Here is a 24,758-nt window from a genome sequence, read left to right as displayed (position 1 = left end):
GGGTCTCAGCATCTCCACCCATACAGTGAGGGAGTTAAGCCCTCTAGACGTCTTCCCGTTCCACTTCTTGTGTGTGTGGGTGTTCACGCACGTGTGAATAGGCATGTGCATCATTGTGTGTGTGGAGGACAAGCTCAGGGTGTTGGTCCTCATTTTCCCTCATGTTCAAGTCAGGGTTGTTCTGTTGTCTTGCCACTGTGAATGTGAGACTAGTGCGACCTCAGACTTCAGGGGTCTCCTGACGTCCCCCATTGCGGTAGGGTTCCAGATGCATGCACTGTAGCATCTGGCTCCACATGGGCTCTGAGGATCCCAATTCTGGTCATCAGAATTACTGTATATGTGCTTTTAACCACTGAGAAATCTCCCAGCCTCGGTTCCATTTATTCATTTATTTACAAGGAAACTGGGTGTGTGTGTGTGGGGGGGATTAGAGAATGGGTGCACCAGGGCCTCCAGCTGCTGCAAATGAACTCCACATAAGTGTCCCACTTTATATATCTGGCTTTACATGGGAACGGGGGACTCGAACTAGGCTCGTCAGGCTTTGCAGGCAAGTGCCTTTACCTCTGAGCCATCTCTCAGCCCTATGTTCCATTTCTCCTCTTATTTTTTGGTTTTTCGAGGTAGGGTCTTGCTCTAGTCCAGGCCGACCTGGAATTCACTATATAGTCTCAGGGTGGCCTTGAACTCACAGAGATCTACCTACCTCTGCCTCTCAAATGCTGGGATTAAAGGTGTGTATCACCATGCCCCATCCTATGTTGCTTTTCTTTTCTTTTCTTTTCTTTTCTTTTCTTTTCTTTTCTTTTCTTTTCTTTTCTTTTCTTTTCTTTTCTTTTCTTTTCTTTTCTTTTCTGTAGGGTCTTACTCTAGCTCAGGCTGACCTGGAATTCACTATGGTGTCTCAGGGTGGCCTTGAAATCATGGCGATCCTCCTACTTCTGCCTCCTGAGTACTGGTGTGCGCCACCACGCCCAACTTCCTACGTTCCATTTCTTTATTTTTAAATTTTGTTTATTTATTTATTTGAGAATGACAGACAGAGGGAGAAAGAAGCAGAGAGAGAATGGGCACACCAGGGCCTCCAGCTGCTGCAAACAATCTCCGGATGCATGCGTTGCCTTGTGCATCTGGCTAATGTAGGTCCTGGGGAATTGAGCCTTGAACTGGGTCCTAAGGCTTCACAGGCAAGCGCTTAACCACTAAGCCATCTCTCCAGCCCTGTTCCATTTCTTTCTTTCTTTCTTTTTTTTTTTTTTTTTTGGTTTTCTGAGGTAAGGTCTCATGCTAGTCCAGGCTGACCTGGAATTCACTATATAGTCTCAGGGTGGCCTTGAACTCACAGCAATCCTCCTACCTCTGCCTCCCGAGTTCTGGAATTAAAGGTGTGCGCCACCATGCCCAGCTGTTTCATTTCTTAAGTGTGCATAGACCTTTAGGATTTCCCCAGCATCACCATTACCCAGGCTGACCTGGGATTCACTCTGTAGCCCGGACTGACCTCAAACTCACAGCAGTTCTCCTACCTTAGAAGGTCGAGGGCCAGGCTTATTTACAGGTGTGAGCCAACACACCTTGCTCTGGGCCTGATTTCTCTCTTGGGTTCTGAGGAAGGGAAGTTCACTGTGCCCAAATCCAACACTATCAGGAGTGGGTGGGCACCTGGTGGGACACCAGAGGAAGGAGGTTCAGCTGCCAGGCATTGGGCTCTGCCCCTGAGCTGCTGCCTGCTGGAGGGATGTGGGGAACATGCCGCTGAGGTAACAATACAGCCCGTGAAATCATATTTACAAACACTCCAGCAAGTAGGAGAGGCACGTTAATTAAATATTCACATCCTGCAGGGCCCCCAGGGAGCCGTGAAGATGAGGACATGAAATCACATGAAATCGCAGCTCAGCAGGAAGCCAGTGCCTCCGGAATGTGGGGCAGCCATCCGTCTCCCTAGGCAGCCCGGGCAGGTCTTATTACGATGATGAATTTTGGAGTTATCACTGCGCATGCAATCACCGGCGCAGGCCAGAGCACCTTTTCCATCACTCAGAGCCCAGGCCGAGGCAGTCTCGGGAGGAAGGGGGCCCTGAGCTTGTCAGTGGAGGCAGAGCGAAAGGGAAGCAAGCCAGTGTCCTCATCTCTGGGCTCCAAGGCCATCTTAAGCTGGGGCCATTTGGCCTGATGACCTAGCCCAGTGGAGCCCTGAGGCTCACAGCCCTTCAGGTGGGGCTCCCGGAGCTCGGCCAGCTGTCTCAGTGATCACAGGAAGAGAATGTCCCCTGGACATCTGGAAAGGCTAAGGCAGCTGCCCTGTCCACCCCAGGAGGAGCCGGCTCAGGCTTCTGCAGGAGCCAGCCCGGGGGTTTCTATAGACCCAGTGCCCCACATCCGTCAATCTCGATTAAGGAGGGCCGTGGGGAGCTGGGGGCTTCTCCAGCCACATGGCATTGTCCCAGAGATGCCTGGCCTGAGACGAGGGGAAGGAGGTGGGTAGTGCTCTCCTCGGAAAAGCCATTAATCCTGCCGCGGTGATCAAGCACCCGTGACCAGCCGGCATTGTGCTGCGCCCGCACGTGCCACACAGGGGGCGGCAAGAGGTGATTGATCAGGGACAACGAGTGTCTCCTTTTTTTTTTTTTTTAATGGACTTTCAAAGGCACCATTTGGCACCCTGAGCTGGGCGATCGATCAGAGGCAGCTGACCCCCTCTGTGGCCACCCCAAGGCAGCAGGTGGACTGTTGGAGGGCATTCCCTATTGGTGTTTTGGACTACTGGCAAAGATGAGTGCCTACCATCGCAGGCCTCCCCTGTGTGGGGTGGTTGGCCATCAATTTGCCTTTTTCTTTTGCAGGGAAAGGGAAGCTGGGACAGTTGCCATGTTTCCTGATAAATTATGGCCACCCGATCTCTAGCCTTGCAACCTAAGGACCCCAGTACTTGTATAAATCAGACTAATGAAGGCTGAGCTTGTCATTTTCAAGAGCAGGCGTTCATTCAGGAAACCTTTATAGAGTGCCCGCTTGGTATTAGGCCTGCACCAAGCACTGGAAAAGTAAGTGCAGGCAAATCAGACACTCTCTTCCTTGGGGAGCAGACAGACTTACGGAAGGGAGCAATGTGGTAGCCTAGTAGAATCGAATCCATCACCTCTTAGCTGTGGGGCCTGGGGCTGAGGCCTCAGCCTCTCCGAGCCTTAGTTCCTGAAAAGGAGCCACGGGGACGCCTACCTCACTGGATGGTTGTAAGAATTAAATGGCAACACAACTGAATGCCTGGAAGCTGGAGGGTTCAGTACATGGATCCATCGCCCTCCTCCTTGCCCCTACCCACCTGTGGTGAGAAGCCACTAGGGTTGCCGAAGGCCAAAGACAGAAATTGCTGGATTCTGTCACACGGGGAGAGGCTTTGCCGAGCAGGTGATGTTGAGGTGAGCCTGGAAGGAGCGGGGAGAAACTGGGAGAGACGGACGCTGTCATGAAAGCTGCAGGGTACTGAGAAAGATGGAGAGTGAAGAGAAGCCAAGATGTGTCAGCAATGCAGCGATCCGGGGGGGGCTTCAGAGGGTGGGCAGGTACTGTGAATAACCTACAGTGTCACTGGCCTGGGGCTGGGCAGGGGCTGGATTTAGCATGAGGACTTCATGGGATTGAGGAAAAGTAGAGGAGAGGAAAGGTAGTCCAGCCACAAGGTGGCCAGCTTGGCCACAGCAAGGACTTGATGAGCCGCACCAGAACACCTGCAGGAGCCTTGGGTCTGCTCTGGAGAGCTTGTGCCCCTCAGATACAGCTTCTCAGGCAGAAACAACAGGCATATCCCCAGAACCACAAACACACACATGTAACAAAGAAATTATAGACCTGCCCAGAGGCACACATAGGGAGACGTTCCAGAGCACACAGACACAAACACACCAATACACAGGGGCACAGAAATAGACCCATAGGAGAGGAATGTGATGGGACACACATGTGCATGCACACACACTCCTAATGGAGCAAAAGAAATACCAAAACACAAGCTATTAAGACAGGTCAAATGGGCTGGAGAGATGGCCTAACGGTTAAGGCACTTTCCTGTGAAGCCAAAGGACCCAGGTTCGAGTCCCCAGTACTTACGTAAGTCAGATGCACAAAGGGGCACATGCATTTAGAGTTCGTTTGCAGTGGCTGGAGGCCCTGGCACACCCATTCTCTCTCTCTGTCTGTCTTCTCTCTCCTTGCAAATAAATAAGTCAATAAATAAGGTAATTTTAATAAAATAGGTCAAGCACGGTACTCAGAAGGCAGAAGTAGGAGGATCATTGTGAGTGTGAGGACAGCCTGAGATTACATAGTGAATTTCAGGTCAGACTGGGCTAGAGTGAGACCCCATCTCAAAAATAAAATAAAAGATAGGTCAGGAGCATTTTAGGAAAAACAACGCCAGCCTCCTGGGTCAGTGACTAATGGGCTGTTCTCCTGGCTTAGATGTTCAAAACACTTGGGGAAGTGGAGGCGTGGAAGTGAGCGGGGCATGGGCCATGCTGTCTGGGGCCCCAGAATCAGGACCCCAGGGCTGGTGGATCCTAGCACCCCCCAAGCCTGCTCTGCTGTGCAATGGGACTGATTGCAGCCAAGGTCAGCAGGGAGTTTGCCAGCATGCTTCTTGTTGTGAAGGGAAACACACCTCCCATCTTTGCAGGGAATATGGAGTGGCTGCCCAAGCAAGTGTCCGGCGTGATGCCAGGCACCCAAGGACATTAGACCTGTTAGAACACACTCTGCAGCCCTTTTTCTCTGTCCTTTCCCCGTTCCATCTCCCTACTTTCCTCTCATTACTCCTTCCTCCTCCTTTGGAGAATAGGGAGCAGGGTGTCAGGGAAGCCTCTGACACATCAAGTGTGCTCCTTTTGGGGACCCCCCCCCCTTCCTGCCTCAGCCAAGTGCCGGCTAACGACCCTGCTGGTCAAGCCAGAAAACAGTTCATGCCTGACTTATGCCCCTCCCCCCGCCACATCTTACAGCGTGGTTCCAGAATAATTCCAGAACCACAGGTCAAAGAGCCACAGATGTTCCTCTCCGTTTCTACTGTCTCCATTCACATCCCTCCCTCCTTCCTTCTCTCCTCTTTCCTTTTCCTTCCTTCCTTCCTTCCTTTCTCTTTCTTTTTTCCTTCTTTCTCTATCTATATATCTATCTATCTATCTGATCTATCTATCTATTATTATCTTTCTTTTTTTCTTTGTAGGGTCTTATGGTATAGACCAGACTGGCCTCAAATTCATGGCAATTCTCCTGCATCAGCTTTCTTAGGGTTGACATTATAGGCATCTATATTGAGTCCCTTCTCTGAAACTCAAATCCAAAGCATTCTGAAAATGAAATATTTCTATTCACTGGAAGCAAAACCAGGCTAGAACTGACATGGAGCTGTTTATTGGCTTTTTTTTTTTTTTTAATTTTTAATACCAATTCATGAGACTACTTGTAAGATTTTGTGGTAATATTGACGTTTGATTACGGGGTAGTACATGAGTTTTGAAAATCTGCAAGGTTTAGATTTCTGAAGCACACGGGACTGCAAGAAAGTGGAGCAGCGGCTGTGGGCCTGTGCAGACACGCGCAGTCATAGTGCGTGTGCGGTGACCGGAGCCGGTGCATTATCGCCTACAGAGCAGGAACCTCTGTCCAGCAGAGGCGCTGTTCCTCCATCGTCTCGTTGACTCTCCCAGGGGTCCGTGGGTACCCCTATTATCCACAGTCCACAGATGTGGAGCCAAGGCTCACAGAGATGGAGTGTCTGGCCCCCAGAATGCTAGAGTGCTTGTACGTCCCTTCCTTATCCCCTGTCTTCTCAACCCCTTGTGACAAATTGGGTAGAAGTGGACCACTGCGGCCTCAAGCCCAACATCTGAGGCCTGAAATCCCCCGGTAGTGATCCGTGATGAATGACCGCTGCACAGGGGGAATATAAGCAGATCAGGAGTTGGGTCTTCCCTCTGTCTCCTCGGTGGATCCGTTGCCTTCTTCCAGGAAGGAATGCTTTCCCTTACGCCTTCATTAGAACCAGCTGCAGCCTGTTTGCCTTTTCCAAACTTCCTCGGAACTGAGCACATCTTGGATCTTTTTAAAAAATATTTAATTTAATTAATTTATTTATTTGACAGAGAAAGAGGAAGACAAGAGAATCGGCGCGCCAGGGCTTCCAGCCACTGCAAACAAACGCCAGCTGCGTGCACCCTCTTATGCATCTGGCTAACGTGGGTCTTGGGGAATCAAGCCTGGGTCCATTGGCTTTGCAGGCAAACGCCTTAACTGCTAAGCCATCCCTCCAGCCCCACATCTTGGATTTCACAAGAGGGACTCAAGTTAGCCCATTGCCTTCAGCCCAACCCTCTTTCCATGAAACATTTTCTAGATCCAGAGGACAGAACCCTTTATACACTGTCGTGTGTCCCAGCTCTGCCAAAAAAAGGTCATAGATTTCTGGGTGTGGTGGTGCACGTCTTTAATCTCAGCACTTACGAGATCCAGGTAGGAAGGCTGCTGTGAGTTCCAGGCCAGCCTGAGACTACATAGTGAATTCCAGGTCAGTCTGGGCTACAGTGAGACTCTACCTCAAAAACAAAAAACAGAAAACAAAAATAGTCATAGGGAATAGTGGCACATGCCTTTAATCCCAGCACTCTGGAGCATGAGGTAGGAGGATTTCTATGAGTTCAAGGCCAGCTTGGGGCTACAGAGTAAGTTCCAGGTCAGCCTGAGCTAGAGTGAGACCCTACCTCGGGGGAAAAAAAAAATCATCGTGTGTAAATCATAGCTGCATGGTCTTGGGCTTAGCAGTCACCACCGGTGCCCTTGGCTTTATCAACAAACATCTCATAGGACAGCGATGGGGAATAAATGAATGAGTACTCCTGAGGCATTTGCAACAGAGCCTGGCACGCAGTAAAAGCTCAGTTAATGATGTCTGCTCTTTATTCTACGGAGAGACGCCATGGACCCCAAGACCCCTTCAGTCCTGATGCTATCTGCCCTCTGACTCCAACGCCAGTGCTCCTTACACCCCATTAACCCAGAAGAAACCCGCCGAGCAGAGCAGGCTCAGCCCGCATGCCATTCTTCCTGGAATCCAGCTCTTCTTTGTCTGGTTTTGCTGACTCCCAGATTGTCCCCGGAGGGGCATGGTGGCCCCAGCCCCCACTAAGGAGAGCTGCCTTGAAGATTCTCACTGGAGCCCTCTCCCGAGCCCCCAGTTTCGGGGACTGAACTCTGACCCCCATTCTTTCAGCATGAATTGGGCCTGCCTGAAGGCGAGGGCCAGGCCGGTGGTGGGGGTGGGGTAGGGGTGGTGGTGGGGGGCAGAGGGTCTGGCATGCTTCCAGGCAAAAACAGCAAAGCGCAGCAGAAATGTCCCGCAGGGATGCAGGTCAGTGGCCTGGGAGGAGCTGCCAACCCCGGGTCTGTGAAGGGGGCCAGTCGGAGAACAAAGGGGTCTTGGAGAAGAGGATACAGGCCAGAGCTGCTGCCCTTGAGAAACCCATATCAGGAGAGAAACAGTAGGAGCCGGACTCCCCTACAGGCACGGCGTGTGCGTGTGTGTGTGTGTGTGTGTGTGTGTGTGTGTGTGTGTGTATTTGTAGGTTGGTAAGGGGAGGGTGGTCCAGACTGGGATGCCTGGGTCCTCAGGAGAGGTTACCTGCTCCTAGGAGAGTCCCCCACCACAGATGGCTTCTTGCTGATTGGTCCCTATGAACAGGTGTCAGGGACTGCTTGGCTCTTGTCTGTTGTCTTTGCTCCCACACTCCACCCCAAAATGTCTTCCTCCTTGTCTGTCTGCTCGGTCCTTGTTCTTCCTTCGGAGCCCTGCTTCTGCTTCATGTCACAGGCCCAGGAAAGTTCTGGCTCTCCAGCTTCTAGAGACCCTCTCCGCAGCCAGGCATTGTGTCATATGTCTTTGATCCCAGCACTCGGGAGGCAGAGGTAGGAGGATCGCCCTGTGTGTTCGAGGGCAGCCTGAGACTACATAGTGAATTCCAGGTCACTATGGGCTACAGCAAGATCCTACCTCAGAAAAAACAAAAACAAAAAAACAGGCTGGAGAGATGGCTTAGCAGTTAAGGCGCTTGCCCCCAAAGCCAACAGATCCAGGTTCGACTCCCCAGGACTCATGTAAGCCAGATGCACAAGGGGGCACATACGTCTGGAGTTTGTTTCCAGTGGCTGGAGGCCCTGGCATGCCCATTCTCAATCTCTCTCTGACTCTCTACCTGCCTATTTCTGTACCCCCTCTCTCAAACAACAAATAAAAATAAAATATTAAAAAATAATAATAGGGCTGGAGAGATGGCTTAGCAGTTAAGCACTTGCCTGCAAAGCCTAAGGACCCTGGTTCGAGGCTCAATTCCCCAGGACCCACGTTAGCCAGATGCACAAAGGGGCGCACGTGTCTGGAGTTCGTTTGCAGTGGCTGGAGGCCCTGGTGCACCCATTCTCTCTCTCTCTCTCCCTCCCTCTTTCTCTGTCTGTCACTCTCAAATAAATAAATAAATAATAATAATAAAAATAATAATAATAAAAGAAGTCTAACACCAATCTCACTCTTAAAAAAAAAAAAAAGATACCCTTTCCTGTACTTCCAAAGTGCCTTCCCTGCTCCTGTGATAGCTGTCTGCTCTGTGATCCTGGGACTTCCTAGACTATGTTATTCCTCCTTGATCCGGGGCAGGTCAATTCACCTCTGACCCAACTCCATGCTTGACACATGATATTCTCTCCAAAACTGGGCAGTGAGTAAGGGAACCCATTCTAAATCATTTTTGACCCAGAAGTTCCGAGATCAGATTTTCTCACCCCAACAATATTGAGATTCTGAATATAAGCACATGTGAGCCCAAGAGGACTCCTTGGAAAGTACTAGAATTCCACAGACACAGAATTGAAACATGCGTAGCTGTGATCAGCCAAGAAATCACCTCCCACTCCCCCCTTTTCTTGTTTTTTTCAGGTAGGTGCCACCACCCCTGGCAGATGGTGTGTCATTAGGCTTCTAGCTGGAATTCCAAGCCCCTGTTACCAGTCCTCCCAATGCCCCATCAATTGAACATCAATTGCAGCCTGAAGTAACATCCTAAATTCAAACATGGTGGTCCATAGTACCCCTTCATCCCATGCCAGGCACTCCTCTCCAGCCCTGAGTCTCCATACTGTGGCAAACTGAATCCCCCACCCTGGAGGTTTCTAGAATGTTCCCTAATGAAGTTCACATCTCTCAACAGTTCCATGTTTGTCCTCCTAAGCCTCAAACCTATTACATGCAAGTTCAGTATCCCTCATATGACATTGTCTACCACTATCTAGGTTACTAGTCTCATCGTTCACCCCAACTCCAAGCTAGACACTGACACATATCAATCCTTCACATCCAGTTACTTGGTTCTCACATCTGATCCCTCCTCAAGCTTTAATCTTCTCTCTTGCCTAGCATAGCAATTCCTTCTCTAGGCTAGGATAAAAAATAAAAATAAAAAACTGACTAAAAGCAGCTTATGGGGCTGGAGAGATGGCTCAATGGCTCAGGCACTTTCCTGCAAAGTCTAACTTCCTGAGTTCGATTCCCCAGTTTCCATGTAAACCCAGATGCATAAAGTGGCCCATACATCTAGAGTCTGTTTGCAGTAGCTGGAGGCCCTGGCACACCCATTCTTTCTGCCTTTCTCTTTTTCTCTCTATCTCTCTCTGCTTGCACATAAATAAATATTTTTTTTTTTTTTTTTTTTTTTTGCTTAAAAAGCAGCTGATGACCTCAGACACAAAATGACCTGGATCTCCATGACCTCATAGTGCCTGACACTACCTACACAAGACTATCATAATAGGAGGAAAAGATCATGACATCAAAATAAAAGAGAGACTGATTGAGAGGGGAAAGGGATATGATGGAGAGTGGAGTTTTGAAGGGGAGAGTGGGGGGAGGGAGGGCATTACCATGGGATATTGTTTACAGTCACGGAAGTTGTTAATGAAAATAAATAAATAAAGTAAAATTTTTTTTTTTTAAAAAGCAGCTGATAAGAGGAAAGGGTTTATTTCAGCGACTGTTTCAAGGGGCAGTTTCATCATGCCAGGGAAAGCAGAGCAGAGCAAAGGCTGGGGCATCACATCTTGTCACATCAGCTGAGACGCAGCAGCAGCAAGAGGACGCTCACTACTGAATACCCAGCAGGACTGGATGAATGAGCCTCAAGTTCCCCTAGTGGCACACCTCCTCCAGCAAGGATCCCCCTCTGAAAGGCTCAGCTGGGGTTTGTAGACCACCTGAGAGATCTGTTTAAAACAGCCTGAAAGCAGTCGGCCGGGGTGGCACACATCTTTACTTCCAGCACCAGGACGGCAGAGGTAAGAGAACTGCGGTGAGTTAGTTCAAGGACAGCCTGGAACTGCTCAGTGAATTTCAGGTTTAGAGTGAGACTCAATCTTGAAAAAATAAAAATAAAGAAATATGATGCTAGCAGGCACAGGCCCAGAGTTCAATCCCCAATAACCAACCTTCCCCCCAACCCCACCAACACACACTCCCTGAAAATGCAATCTGCCCAAGTCACTTTTCTCCTGAAAAACGTTCTTCATCCCACTTTCCTTCAGTGGTGGCGGCTGAAGTCGCGCTATGAAATTTCAGTCCTGCAGGACATGTCACAGACAGGACTCAATAAGTTTAGGAAATGCCTCACATCCTCTACTACTCTTCAGGATTCATGACTGCATGAGCATCCTACAGATGGCTTTGTCATTATCCTACACGCTAGTGTCCCGATCTCTAACTGCCTACCTTCCTGCCCCAGCAGCAAGTCCTTCATCCCTGAAGCATTCTCAGACCTTCAAGCCATTCTGTTTTTTCCTCAGCTCCTAGACCCTGTCCTGTGTTTTCTCGCTTCATCTTACTTCCTGCTGGTCACCTCGACCCTTTCTTGCCACCATGCTAGCTGCCCTACTTTTTTCTGTCTCTGGGCATCGGGCCACACACCCACCTTGAAACCCTCTTTGTGGGAGTCCCAGAGCAGCTGGAGATAGGTATGTTCCGTGGTGAGCTGGCGCCAGCCCCAGCCTGCTCATTGTCATCCCTGGAGCCTGGGACCCAGCAGAAGTTCTTCAACGCTGAGTCACCTCTCCTATTCACAGAAGGGGCTCTTCTGAGGTTTTGCCAGGGCCCCGGCTTGTAACCTGCACTTGTTCTTTGCAGAAAACAAGGACAGGAGTAAGGAGTTTACGCAGACAGACACTCCGTTAACTTCTAGCTGTTTTGCATGGGAGGCAGACTTCCACGTCAGCACTCAGGTCACCTCTTCCCCCACCTCTCTTGCCTGTGTACACCTCCTATTCCCCGTATCACCTGCCTTTCCTTTACTGTCTGCGTTCGGCCTACAGATAGGCTCAAATCTCTTCTACCCAAAATGCATCTGGGGAGATGGCTCAGCAAATAAACGCACTTGCTCTCAAAGCCTGCCAGCCCCAGGGTTGGATTCCCCAGTTCCCACATGAAGCCAGATGCACAAAGTGTCATGTGCACCTGGAGTTCATTTGTGGCAGCAAGAGGCCCTGGTAGTCCCATTCTCTCTCCCCACCCCCCACCCCTGTTTCCCTCTCCTTCTCTTTCTCTTGCTCTTTACAAATAAAAATAATAATAAAAATATAAAAATATGGGCTGAAGAGATGGCTTAGCGGTTAAGCGCTCGCCTATGAAGCCTATGGACCCCGGTTCGAGGCTTGGTTCCCCAGGTCCCACGTTAGCCAGATGCACAAGGGGGCGCACGCATCTGGAGCTCGTTTGCAGAGGCTGGAAGCCCTGGCGCGCCCATTCTCTCTCTCTCCCTCTATCTGTCTTTCTCTCTGTGTCTGTTACTCTCAAATAAATAAATAAAAAAATATTAAAAAAAAAATAATGCCGGGCATGGTGGCACACGCCTTTAATCCGAACACTCGGGAGGCAGAGGTAGGAGGATCGCCGTGAGTTCGAGGCCACCCTCGACTCCAGGTGAATTCCAGGTCAGTCTGGGCTAGAATGGGACCCTACCTCAAAAAAAAAAAAACCAAAATAAATAAAAACAAGATGAAAATGAGCAAAACTCCCAATAGTCCTTGAGGCTGTGTCCTCGCAAAGCTTCTAATATTTCTCTCCTCTTCCTGTAGGGTTTTTCAAGAGTCACGTACATTTTCTGGTTTCCGTTTCACACCTTCCTTTCCAAGCACCATGCTCTCAGGCCCCTGCCTCCTGAAACTGGTCTGGCCCCAGTCGTCAAGCTGCTGCTCACCCCAGGGAGCTTTGGCTGCCCTTGCCTCTCCACATAGATGCTGACCCATCCCTCCTTTATAAACTTGGCTGTGCACTTCAGGTGGTCTCCTCCGGGTTCCCCTTGGATCTCCCATGATGCATCTGTCCCCTGCATGCTGAGACTCCCACACCCCACCCTTGGCCTCCTCTTCCCTTCCCTGTCATCTCCCTGGGCATCTTTTTTTTTTTTAATTTTTTATTTATTACGACAGACACAGAGAAAGACAGATAGAGGGAGAGAGAGAGAATGGGCGCGCCAGGGCTTCCAGCCTCTGCAAACGAACTCCAGACGCGTGCGCGCCCTTGTGCATCTGGCTAACGTGGGACCTGGGGAACCGAGCCTTGAACCGGGGTCCTTAGGCTTCACAGGCAAGTGCTTAACCGCTAAGCCATCTCTCCAGCCCTCCCTGGGCATCTTGTCCACACTCATGTCTTCAACTTCTCACTGGACACAAAGGTGGGGGTGGGAGAGTATAGGCGCGCCAGAGCCTCTTGCCGCTGCAAACGAACTCCAGATGCATGTGCCACTTTGTGCATCTGGCTTTACGTGGGTGCTGGGGAATCAAACCCCACGTCAGCAGGGTTTGCGAACAAGTGCCACTTGAATGTATGGTAGTGCCAATCTGGCTAGACAAAGTAATCACCTAGAAAAGCTGTCAAGCAGATCCCCACGCCCTGCCTCTGAAGTACTGAAATCTCCAGGGCTGTGATGCTTAACCCAAAGCACAGACTAGCCTTAGGGATCCACTGCTCTCTAACGCATCCCTTTCTGTCCACTGCTGTGTGCATGGTTCAACACTGCGGCCTCCCCTCTGTGGCCCTGGCAGCGTTTGCCTCTCTAACTCACTCTCCATAGTGCAGCAGTGGCAAGTTGCCAAAAAGAAAAAAAAAAAAAGTCTCAACAGGTTCATGGCTCACCTCTGCTGAAATCCCTTCTGCAAGTCCACTTAGGAACACTGCGTGTGTAACCCACTGGCCTTGGTGGAGGACTCTTACCCACCTCTCGAGTTTCACCTCTCAGCTCACCTCCTTGCAGCCACGCAGTCCATTGCCTTTCTGTTTCATCCACAGAGTGATCTTCACCAGCTTTCCCTGGGATGTTAATTGACCCCCACCTTCATCATCCTTCTCCAACCCTGGCCTTAAGATGGATGGACGGGTGGATGGTGCCTCGTTGGGCAGGAGTAGTGGATGAGGTGGAGGTCAGCATTAGCTATGCGGCACCTTTCCTTCGCTTCTTCACTGCACAGACACCACACCCTCCATCAAGTTTGACTGTGTAATGGTCCCATCCTCTCCGTCTCCCACAGTCAGGACAGGTCACACAGTTTGCAGCTGTCAGTGCAAGATGAAAATTCAGGGCTTCTTGTTCAAATACGACAAATATCATGATGGCATTAGCAGAGCCTTCACTTTTCTATTTTTTAAAATATTTTTATTTTTATCTTTTTGCAATCAGAGAGAGAGAGAGAATGGGCATGCTAGGGTCTCTAGCTGCTGCAAACGAGCTCCAGATGCATAAGCCACTTTGTGCATATGGCTTTATGTGGGTACCAGGGAATTGTGCCAGGTCATCAGGCTTTGCAGGCAAGCGCCTTAACTACTGAGCCATCTTTCCAGCCCACTTTTTCTAGTTTTCAATCCAACTACCAGTTTCTGCTAAGCATATGGCCCCATGTGACTTGCATGGGTGGTACCATGCACCAGGCTGGGCAGTCCATGCCCCTTTCCAAAGGATGATGGTCCCTCTCCACTCTCTTATCCTCAGCGATCATGTTTTATTTGCTTATTATCATTATTTTGAGGTAGGATCTCACTCTAGCCCAGGCTAACCTGGAATTCATAGCGATCCTCCTACCTCTGCCTCCTGAGTGCTGTGATCAAAGGCTTGCGCCACAAGCTAGCTTCTCAGGGCCCCTGGGCAGACCGACTCCAGCCATGTCCGGAAGTGCAGGACCCTTTTCAGCAAGCATCAACACAGATCACCCTCAGGCCTGTGGGGAATCCTCAACCCCCCACCCCCTCCCACCCCGTGCCTCCTCTCCCTGGTGAAACACTTACAGCCTTCCCAGAGCCATGCACACCAACTGGCTGAGCCTGAGGAAGGGCACACCAATAACTAATCAGTGTCCTCGAGATGTCCAGTTTTTAGTAGTTAAGACTTTAATAAGAGCGGGACCCCCAAAAAGAATCTGTGAATCTAGAGCAAAGTCATCACATTTGATTAGGAAACAGATCTACGTGCATGCCACCCTGAACACACCCAATCTTTTCTGATTAGGAAATACTAAAAATGAGCTTTAATGAATGGACAAGACTTTTTTTTTCTTCTTTTCTTTTCTTTTGTTTATTTATTTGTGAGAGAAAGAGGGGGAGAGAGAAAGAAAGATTGGACGTGCCAGGGCCTTCAGCAGTTTGTAACCAAAGGAGGGAAAGTGAATTTCAGAGGAGGCTAGAGCATGGCCCAAGGCTCTGAGATGGGAAGACACATGGTGGGTTCTAGAATCCTGCGTCGGGCAGCTTGGCTGAGGTGAGCCGATGGTGAAATAGTGGAAAGAGGCTTGAACGGAAAATGTGAGCTCTTCAGTGAAGAGCTGGAAAAGCCGAGGGGCGTGTTGTACTCCCTTAGTGGAGACACGGGGAGGAACTTTCCGCATACGCGTCTGGAAGCAAGGGGAGAAGGGAGGAAGTCTTCATTTGGCCTTGCCAGCCTACCTGTAGAAAGCAGAGCCTCACCTTTGGGCAAAACTAGCTGCAGTTCTGACTCTATTTGACTGGCAGCCTATCCCATGCCACCCACGAAGGGGACAGTGGCGTGCGACGCTCCTACCCTATTTATGCGAGGACCCGCACTCTTGTGGGAGTCTGGGTTCCAGGCAGCGGTGCCCAGGCTGATAGGAAAGGGATCGTGACTTTACCCTCCATGGGTTGCAATTGGTCCTGCCAGTGCGTGCCAAACCCAAAAGACAGGGGCTAAAGGGACCCCATCAGACAGGCTGATGACACCCAGGGGTCACGTCTGAGTGGAGAGAGCAGCTCTCATCTTAAGGCCTCGCTACCCACTGTGTAGGATTTCAAACATATACAAAAGTAGAGAAACGATGTCATAATTTTCCAAGTCCACACTGTCTGTCTTTCTAAATTTATTTATTGATTGATTTTATTTTTGAGGTAGGGTCTCACTCTAGTCCAGGCTGGCCTGGAACTCACAGCGATCCTTCCTCCCTCTGCCTTCCCGCTCGTTCTGGGATTGAAGACGCGAGCCACCAGTCCTGGCTCCCACTGTCTGTCTGTCTAGCTGCCACAACAGTCCCCTCCCGGCCGAATGTCTGTGGTTTCTTCATCAGGCCCTGTCTCCCACCTTGCATTCTAAAGCAGGATGTAGGTGGGTGGCCTGGGGTGGAAGAGGCACCCCGGGGTGGAAAAGGCACCCCAGGCGGGGCGGGGGTGGGGGGGGAGTCACCGGGCTGCAACGCGGAGGGGCGGGGCGCGGGGGGCTCTCGGGTCCCGGGGGCGTGGTCGGGGGCGTGGCCGGGGGCGTGGCCGCGCAGCGGGGGTCGTCCTCCCGGGGACTCAAGGCGCGTGCGGCCGCGCGCAGAACGCCAGTCTCGCCTTGCCGCGCCCGCCGAGCCCGAGGTCCGTGCCCACGTCGCCGCCAAGCAACCCCCGCCACCATGCCCAACTTCGCCGGCACCTGGAAGATGCGCAGCAGCGAGAATTTCGACGAGCTCCTCAAGGCTCTGGGTAAGCGGTCGCGGAGACTGGGAAAGGCAGGTCCGAGGTGACCCCCCCCCCATCCCGGCCAGGGCAGCGTGCACGGTGGACACTGGGGAGCCCGAGGCACCGAGGGGACCCACGGAGTAACAGATGGGCCTCCTGGGCGCAGCTCACTCGCGGCGGAGCGGCGGGTGCCCGGGGTTTGCTGGGTTAACATTGGCTCGGACCCTCGGAGGCGCCTTCCCCGACGGCTCCATCTTTTTCTCCTGCTACATCCTACCTAGTGCCCGGGATGGTTAGAGATTTTCTTTCTTTCTTTCTTTCTTTTTAAAGCTGGGCACTCGATTTGAGACCCAGCTCTTAACGTGAATTCTCTGGGTACCCCGGGATAAGCCACTCTCGTTCCCAGTTTCTCGTCGCGGAAAGCCAGGGCAGGAACGGGCTGTGGAGTGAATCCGCGCGTAAGACCCCAGCGTCGAGGACTTGGGGACGTGCTTTAGCTGGTCTGAGGATAGTGGGCGGGTGGCGAGGGTCCACATACCCCACCCCCCCCCAAAAAAAAAACGCCGGGACTCCCCGCACTGCCCCGCGCAGGTGTGAACGCCATGCTCCGGAAGGTGGCCGTGGCCGCGGCGTCCAAGCCGCACGTGGAGATCCGCCAGGACGGCGACCAGTTTTACATCAAGACGTCCACCACGGTGCGCACCACCGAGATCAACTTCAAGGTCGGCGAGGGCTTCGAGGAGGAGACGGTGGACGGACGCAAGTGCAGGGTGAGACCCCAAGGGCCGGGGGCCCTTCCAGCCAGCCCTGCAGGGGTTGTCGCGGGGTCCTTTGCGGCGACCTGGATGCCTCCCCCCCCAATCCCCATCCCCATCCCGGAGCCACCTCCCGCAGGCGCTCGCGGGCGCGCGAGCTTCGAACCGTTTTCGCCTGGCTCTGCAGCACGGAGGAGGTTTGCAAGGACCGCTGTGTCGTCCCCCTCCCCAAGCTGCCTGGTTTCTTGTCTCAGGTGGGGAGGCAGATCCAAGGTACCGCCCCCCTGGGTCTTTGGGCAGCCTGGGAACGTTCTGGATCTAGCTTCTGCAGTCCAGATCAACCCGCACCTTTCTCCACCCACCCACCCCCGTTCTCTCTCCGGGGGACAAAACAAAACAAACAAACAAAAATGTTACCATAAGTAAAAACAGAGCAGGTTCCAGCTGGGAGGATGGACTGGGTGACCTTTCTCAGTTCTCAAGGGCAAATTTTTTTTTTTTTTTTTTTTTGCGGGGTTTGTTTGTTTAAACAGGGGTTTATTATGTAGCCCTGGCTAGTCTGGAGCCATCAATGTAGACCAGGCTGGCCTTGAACTCAAAATCCTCCTGCTTCAGCGCCCCCAGGAGTGCTGGAATTAACAAGCATCTACCACCATACCTTGGCTTCCTCAGTGTTTGTTTGTGTATTGTTTTTTTCAAGGTAGGGTCTCCCTCTAGCCCAGGCTGACCTGGAATTTGTTATGTCCTCTCAGGGTGACATCCTATCTCAGCCTCCTGAGTCTTAAAAATAAAAATAAAAAAGTAACAAAATTCAAAAGAACGGGAAATAATTTCTTTCCTGAGTCTATTCCTGTTTGATCAGTGTGACTGCTCATCCTGTTTGGGAGGACAGAGGGACACAGTCCCCCTTCTTTGCCCGGGAGGAGCAGGCTGACTCTTTAGACAGCATGCCCCTCAGAACTGGCCATGGCCTGAAAATAAATGTCCAGGCTGGAGTTGGTGGGATTTAAGGTTCAAGTTACCACATGGTTTGCAAAAACACAAAAGCCGGGCTAAGACTGTATAGGTGGTAGAGTGTTTACCCAACATGTGGTAGGCTGTGGGTTCAATCCCTAGCATCCCAGGGGGGAAAAAATAAAAACAGTGTTTTTAAGTGAAGGAGAACGAAGAAGAGTCTTAAGGGAGAAGGCTTGGCTTAGCAATAGGCAGTGCCCAGTTTTGGAAACATCCAAACTTGGCCATTGCCAAGGAAGTTAATTCTGATTTAACAATACCATCAACAAATCACCTCACACCCTGGAGAGCCTGTTTTTTTTTTTTTTTTTTTAATTCCTCTGCCCTTCCCCCATCCCTTGCCTAATGAATGTGTCCCATGTGTTAGTTAAAAAGTGATTATGTGTACATTCAGCGTTGCCCGCCCAGCTGTACCTCTGTAGAGACGCTGGGGGGGGGGGACCAGAGGGAATGGCCCTCCTTTTGCCTCCCACTTCCAGTCCCCCACAAAGACCCATTCTAATTGGTTTGATTTTTCTTAAATTTCCCTGGAGGATGTAACCTGGAAAGTAGGAGGCTTTTTTTTTGTTGTTGCTGTTGTTGTTTTTTTTCCCCCAAGGTAGGGTCTCACTCTAGCTTAGGTTGACCTGGAATTAACTATGTAGTCTCAGGGTGGCCTCGAACTCAAGGTGATCCTCCTGCCTCTGCCTCCCGAGTGCTGGCACCCAGCTAGCATGAAGCATTTTTATCCTCACTGGTTTAGTAGAGCAGACTGTGTGCTATCTCTGATGAGGGGCGCAAACAGAAAGGAAGGCATCATCCCAGAATCTGGACAGGGAGCCAATGCCGCTGATCTGAATGTGGCTGCAAAGGTGATGTCATGATGGCTGTAACATTTTGTGGCTCCCATGCGAAGGCTCTTCTTGTCTTTCAAGTCCAATTCGCTTGAAGAGGTAGTTCATTCTGACATAAATGAATCATTGTGTGCTCTGAATTTGATTCCTAGAGACACAAGGGCTTGGTTGCTTCAGTGAGTGCGTGTGTGTGCCTGTGCGTGTGCGCCCGTGTAATACAAGGTATATTTATGCCCCATAAAATCCGTGACCGGCACTGTGAATTTGCACTTTATGTGGCTCGCCAGAGACGACTCTGTGCCCTTCTGACAGGGACCATGTGTTGATCCTCTGCACGGCAATTATTCTCCTGGGCTTGTCATGGTCGTCCCCTGCCCGCTGCTGCTGAGACGGTAATTAATGTCACTAATGGTTTTCCTGCCCGCAGAGTTTAGCCACTTGGGAGACCGAGAACAAGATTCACTGCACGCAGACTCTTCTTGAAGGGAATGGCCCCAAAACCTACTGGACCCGTGAGCTGGCCAACGACGAGCTCATCCTGGTGAGGGCCCTCTGACCCTGAAACAACCCCCAGATGGTCCCCAAGATGGGTTACACAAGTGTGTTGTCCTCATGGGCCCATTTAGCGAAACACATCGCCCTGGGTTAAATTTTGAGTGGCAAGCTTCATAGTTTGGGTCAGAGGAAATCATTGTGAAATGGTTAGCAGCAAGGACAGGATTGGTCTGAACAAGCTGAGCTGCCCACCAGTGGCCAAACTGCGCGCGCGCGCGCGCGCACACACACACACACACACACACACACACTCACCCTCTCTCTCTCTCTCTCTCTCTCTCTCTCTCTCTCTCTCTCTCTCCATCCCTGTGGCAGTGGTAGGTGACAGCCAGCCTTCCTTCTGGCTTGGCTTGGTACATTGGGTCTCCTAGCAGTTCCCCCAGGCTCCCAAGATATAAGAGTGTTTTATTTTTCATTTGCATAAACCATTTTGCTGGCTGAGAGATTTCAAATAATTTTTTTTTTTTATCACACCAGCCTTCAGAGCCATAGAGAATATTTTTCCTTCCAGGTTTACAAATTCCAGTGACCCTCTGGAGTCAGGCAAAGAATGCTAATTTGGGAAGTGTCTGAGTGTAACACTGTGGATAAGTGGGCCATTAGAGTGGCAGGAGGTGTGTTTTACCTAGAAAGTGTGCACACTGAGACCTTTGAAACACCCCCAGCCAAACAAAACTTACCTGGGGGAGTCACACTTAAAACCCTGATAGTCTAGCATGGTCACCCACATCCAAAATACAATGTTATGAAGGCTGAGGCAGGAGGATCATGCATTCTAGCCTAATCTGGGCTACATAGTAAGTTCCCTATGTCAGAAAGGACACAGAAGCGTTGGGGGGGGGGGGTCAGAGTCCATGTGGTTGAATCATACTTTTTCCACTTAGGTCGAGAAAAAAGGGAATACTGGGAGAGCAAACAGTCCCCCCCCCCCCCCCGCCCACCAGTACTCTCTGTGAGTTTCAGAACTGACCTATAGCTCTCCTTGCAAACTTTCCAACTCAGAGTAGGAAAGGAAAAAAAGCTGTTATGAGTAACCAGGCTCTTATATCCTTTGTTCTCTATGAGGCATTTTGTTAATCTCACTCTTCTTAGGTTGCCTGCCCCATCTTAGCGACTGTCACCTTGACATGCTGAATATTGGGTTTTAGGTATCCTGGGGCTTACTGGGGGATGGGGAGAGATGCCCTGGGTGACCAAAGCATGGTCCTTGCCTGAGCCCCATCCTCCTGCTGTAAAATGAAGGACTTAATTGAAGTCTAGCCCCCAAGGTTCCTCTTGGACCTAAAATTATATGTTTAGTCTACAAGACCTTAAATTGAGCTGTCTCTGTCACTTTAACTGAGGCTGCTTGATCTCTCTCTCTCTCCTCTTGTTCTTTGCTGGGATAATTTAACTTGCTTTTCTTACGTGGAGACAGGGCTGGCTTAATTTGCAATCTGGCAAATTCCAGGGGAAGGCTACTTGATGGGGTTGGGGCTGAGACTTGGAAATGTAGAGCAAGCACCTACCATTGACAGGGACCAGAAACAGCAAAGGACGAGCATTCTCAAGTCTAGTTGATGGTTAAGTAGAATTGATTGGTTTACTCTGGAAAAAAAAAGTGATTTTTAAAAAAAATCTTACTTATTTTCAAGAAGAGAGAGAGAGGGAGGGAGGAATGGGCCTATCAGGGCCTCCAACTACTGCAAATGAACTCCAGATGCATGTGCCACTCTGTGCATCTGGTTTACGTGGATCCTGGGGAATCAAACCTGGGTCAGTAGGCTTTGCAGACAAACACCTTAACTGCTGAGCATCTCTCCAGTCCCCCCCCCAAATGTGATTTCGATAACCTCTGAGCCTGAGCAGCCTAAATTCTGCTAGAAGGATTCAAAGGCTCTATGGCATCCCCTATCCCCCCCCCCCCCCCGCCCCGCACACTGCAGTTCTATCCCGGCATACTTTCCTGGCTCAGTGAGCACGTATACAAGCCTCAAAGGGAGCATTAGTTCTTGGCATTTGGAATCTGAAATGTGGGCTTTTGTTTCAAGGGTTATTATCATTAATAAATCCAAAATGTTGGGAGATGTAATCTCCATATATAACAGAGGCAAAATTACTCAAGTTCAGTTGAAATAAGTCTCTCAACGCCAACAGTAAATTGCCCTGGGCTGTAAATTGTCTTCCTCTGAAAACTGAGTATACTTTCTTGGACTGCCCTGGACTATTCTATAGAGGGTTTCTTCCAGGAATCCCTAAGCATGCTTTACAGGCTGAGAAGGGTATTTCAAAAGTGGCTGGAAATATGAGGATGCCTTCCCATGTCATGAAACCATTTTTTCACCAGAGCAAGTAGTCAGATAGCTGGCAGAGTTGCTGCAACAGTGCCATCCCTGAAATTTGGCACTCCATTTGACATTCTGTGGCCATCTAGCTCAGACAGTTCTAGAAAATCAACATGGTTCTGTGGGGTGTGGTTCTGAGAAGTGGATTTATAATGTGAACCCCTCCCCCCACACACAGGACCCCGAATCATTTGCATTCCTCACTAATGGAAAAGAGGGTGAGGCCCCAATAGCAGACCAAGCCGTGCCAGTCTGGTCAGGAGGGTTCTGGTACGATCATTTGCTTCCTCAGTGATCACGGCACTCTGGACGTGTTTCCTGGAAGCAGATGAGCTGGGATGATGGTGGGTGGTAGCAAATGTCTTGAGAGCATCTTACGGCGTGACCAACCGAGGCTCCACAGATAAGAGTCCCAAGAGCCCACATGAGTAGGTGCACTGTTATGTTAATAAGAGAAAACAGGGCTCAGTGGGTAAAGTGCTTGCTATGACTCCCCAGTACCCACGTAAAATGCTAGAGGTGGGGCCATTCTCTGATGCTGGGGAGGACCCTAGCGCTTGCTGCCTGGTAGTCTGGGTGAGTGTAGGTTCAGCCAGAGATCCTGTGTCAAAGAATAAGGCGGGGGAGACTGAGGAAGTCCCCAGCATCCACCTCTGGCCTCCACATTCATGTGAGGACACCTGCACACGTGTCCCCTCACACATACATACAAAAGAAAGAGAGAGAGAGAGAGGGAGGGAGAAAACAGGGCAGGTAGAGTACTTACCTAGCAATTGTAAGACCCTACATTCCATCCCCAGCACTATGAAATAATTAAAAGGAAAAAAAAAAAGAATCTAAAGATACTAAGATAATTAAACTCTTAACCCAGTGATTTCGACTTCTCTTACACTGCATTGGGAATCTGAAAGACGGGGACCCTTCAGCAGGCAAGCGCACTGGCCTCTATCTGCATCAGAGCCGTGGCTGGGGGGTGTTTTGCCTTTGGTGTTGTTGCACGTATGCATTGCTTCCTCTGTTCTAAGGGACTTTGAGACGCCGGGGGGATCAGGATTGTGAGGGATTGATAGCTTGGGGAGAAGTTGAGCTGACTGACTTTCATGGGCAGTCTCATTTATGGGGCCAGAACAAAGCAGTCTCTCTCCTCATCTGTGGGATGACTTGTGTCCTCCCTATAGCAGCAGAGAGTCATAGAATTGTAGCTGGAGACAGCCTTTGGGGTCATCTTCTCTCTTTTTTTAAAAATTTTGTTTATCATTTTTATTTATTTGAGAGTGACAGAGAGAGAGAGAAATAGGCAGATAGAGAGAGAAAGAGAATGGGCACGCCAGGGCTTCCAGCCACTGCAAATGAATTCCAGATGTGTATGCCCCCTTGTGCATCTGGCTAATGTGGGTCCTGGGGAATCGGGCCTTGAACCAGCATCCTTAGGCTTCACAGGTGAGCACTTAACCGCTAAGCCATCTCTTCAGCCCAGGGTCGTCTTCTCTTGTTCACGTCCACCCTACCCCCTTAACTCTCTCCCCTGCCCACCCTGAACAGGCTGAGAGAGGAAGAGCATTGCCCTGCTTCCCCAGAGGCGGGATGCAGAGCAAGGTCAGTGTGTCAGGGCTGTGATTTTGCAGCAAATACCAGATTTTGAGCTTGAGGGTAACTTCAGTGTTACAATTGGCCCTCAGTATCTGTAGGGGTTGGTTGTGGGACCCCCACAGATACCAAAATCTAAAGACGCTGAAGTAAGTTCCTGGTGTGAAATGATGTAGTACCTGTGTATCACCTGCACATGGACTCCTGTGTACTGAAAGTCACTGTGAGATTATGTCTGATACCCGATCGCAGGGGAGTACCATGTAAGGAGTGCGTTGTTCAGGGAATAGTAGCATGGAAAGAGTTGTACATGTTTAGTATACATACAAGTTTAAACAGTATCTTCAAGCCAGGCGTGGTGGCACATGCCTTTAATCCCAGATCCTGGAAGGCAGAGGTAGGAGGATCGCCATGAGTTCAAGGCCACCCTTAGATTACATAGTGAATTACAGGTCAGCCTGGGCTAGAGTGAGGCCCTGCCTCAGAAAACCAGAAAGAAAAACAAAAAGTGGGCTGGAGAGATGGCTTAGTGGTTAAGCGCTTACCTATGAAGCCTAAGGACCCCGGTTCAGGGCTCGATTCCCCATTACCCACGTTAGCCAGATGCACAAGGGGTACACACGTCTGGAGTTCATTTGCAGCAGCTGATGGCCCTTGCACGCCCATTGTCTTTCTCTCTCCCTCTTTCTCTCTGTGTCTCTTGCTCTCAAATAAATAAACGTAACCAAAAAGTAAAAATAAAAATAAAAAGCATCTTCAGTGTGGAGTTGGTTGAATCTGAAGATGGGGAGCAGTGGGTACCCATCAAGCTGTTGTCTGTTGTCTCCCAGGCCCCTTTCTCTCTGGCAGTCACTTGGGAGCAGACAGATCCACTGTGACATTCATCTTGGAAGCATATAGATCTTCCGGTAGATCCACTGTGACATTCATCTCTTTCTGGTTTCAAAACTGAATGCAGAAAACTTTCATTCACAGGTTCTAGAATCAAAGGAAGACTATAACATATCTCTGTACCTCAGTTCCTTTGCTGAAAGGGAGCCTAGGGGAGAAATCTCCCAAGACCTTAGTACTTAACATGAGCACAGGAAATTGGATGTGTGATTAAAAAAAAGAAGAGTTTTTTAACGGGGCAGTAAGTGGTCTTATTGGTAATACGCTTTAAACATTTTTGCATACGCATCTGTACTGATTGGTTTTCCTTTTCTTCTGTTGCAGACATTTGGCGCCGATGATGTGGTCTGCACGAGAATTTATGTCCGGGAATAAAGGTGTCCCAGCTTGTCCCCACTTTTGGGACAGGATGCAAGTTTCCCCCAAGGAGTATGTCATAGGTGTGAGCCGCCAGCGGGCTTTCCTATCTCCCTGCCAGCGTTAAGCAACCCCACTCCCCCCCGCCCTCCCCCATCATGACAGTGTTGTAGTGTCTCCCCAGACCCCTGTTGCCTCCTGCATCCCTGGTTTGGCATTTGCATGGCTGTCTCGGTCATTAAACTGGTTGGACGTGTCTCAAGGCCTGTTCCTTTTTGGAGCGTGCGCGCTGCTCCGGTTTCAACACGGGAATTACCGCTCGCTGCGGCCGCCAGCACCGTGTTGGTCTGTGTCACGTTCTCAGTGTCGGCCTGCCCGCCTGGGTATCAAGTGTTAGGCGTCCATCAGTAGGCACAAG

General features: G+C 50.4%; 1 protein-coding gene across 1 annotated transcript; it reads left to right on the top strand.

The window, feature by feature from the left end:
- The first annotated feature begins 15,914 nt into the window (after positions 1–15,914).
- Positions 15,915–24,597, top strand: Crabp1 (cellular retinoic acid binding protein 1). Its single transcript, XM_004660432.2, has 4 exons — positions 15,915–16,048; positions 16,616–16,794; positions 19,054–19,167; positions 24,308–24,597. Exons 1-4 carry the CDS (start codon positions 15,979–15,981, stop codon positions 24,356–24,358), a joined length of 414 nt encoding a protein of 137 aa, XP_004660489.1. The 5' UTR covers positions 15,915–15,978; the 3' UTR covers positions 24,359–24,597.
- Positions 24,598–24,758: the final 161 nt, after the last annotated feature.

Source organism: Jaculus jaculus, chromosome 10 (assembly GCF_020740685.1).
Source record: "Jaculus jaculus isolate mJacJac1 chromosome 10, mJacJac1.mat.Y.cur, whole genome shotgun sequence".
Taxonomy (NCBI): domain Eukaryota; kingdom Metazoa; phylum Chordata; class Mammalia; order Rodentia; family Dipodidae; genus Jaculus; species Jaculus jaculus.
This window is presented reverse-complemented; position numbering and strand designations above follow the sequence as displayed.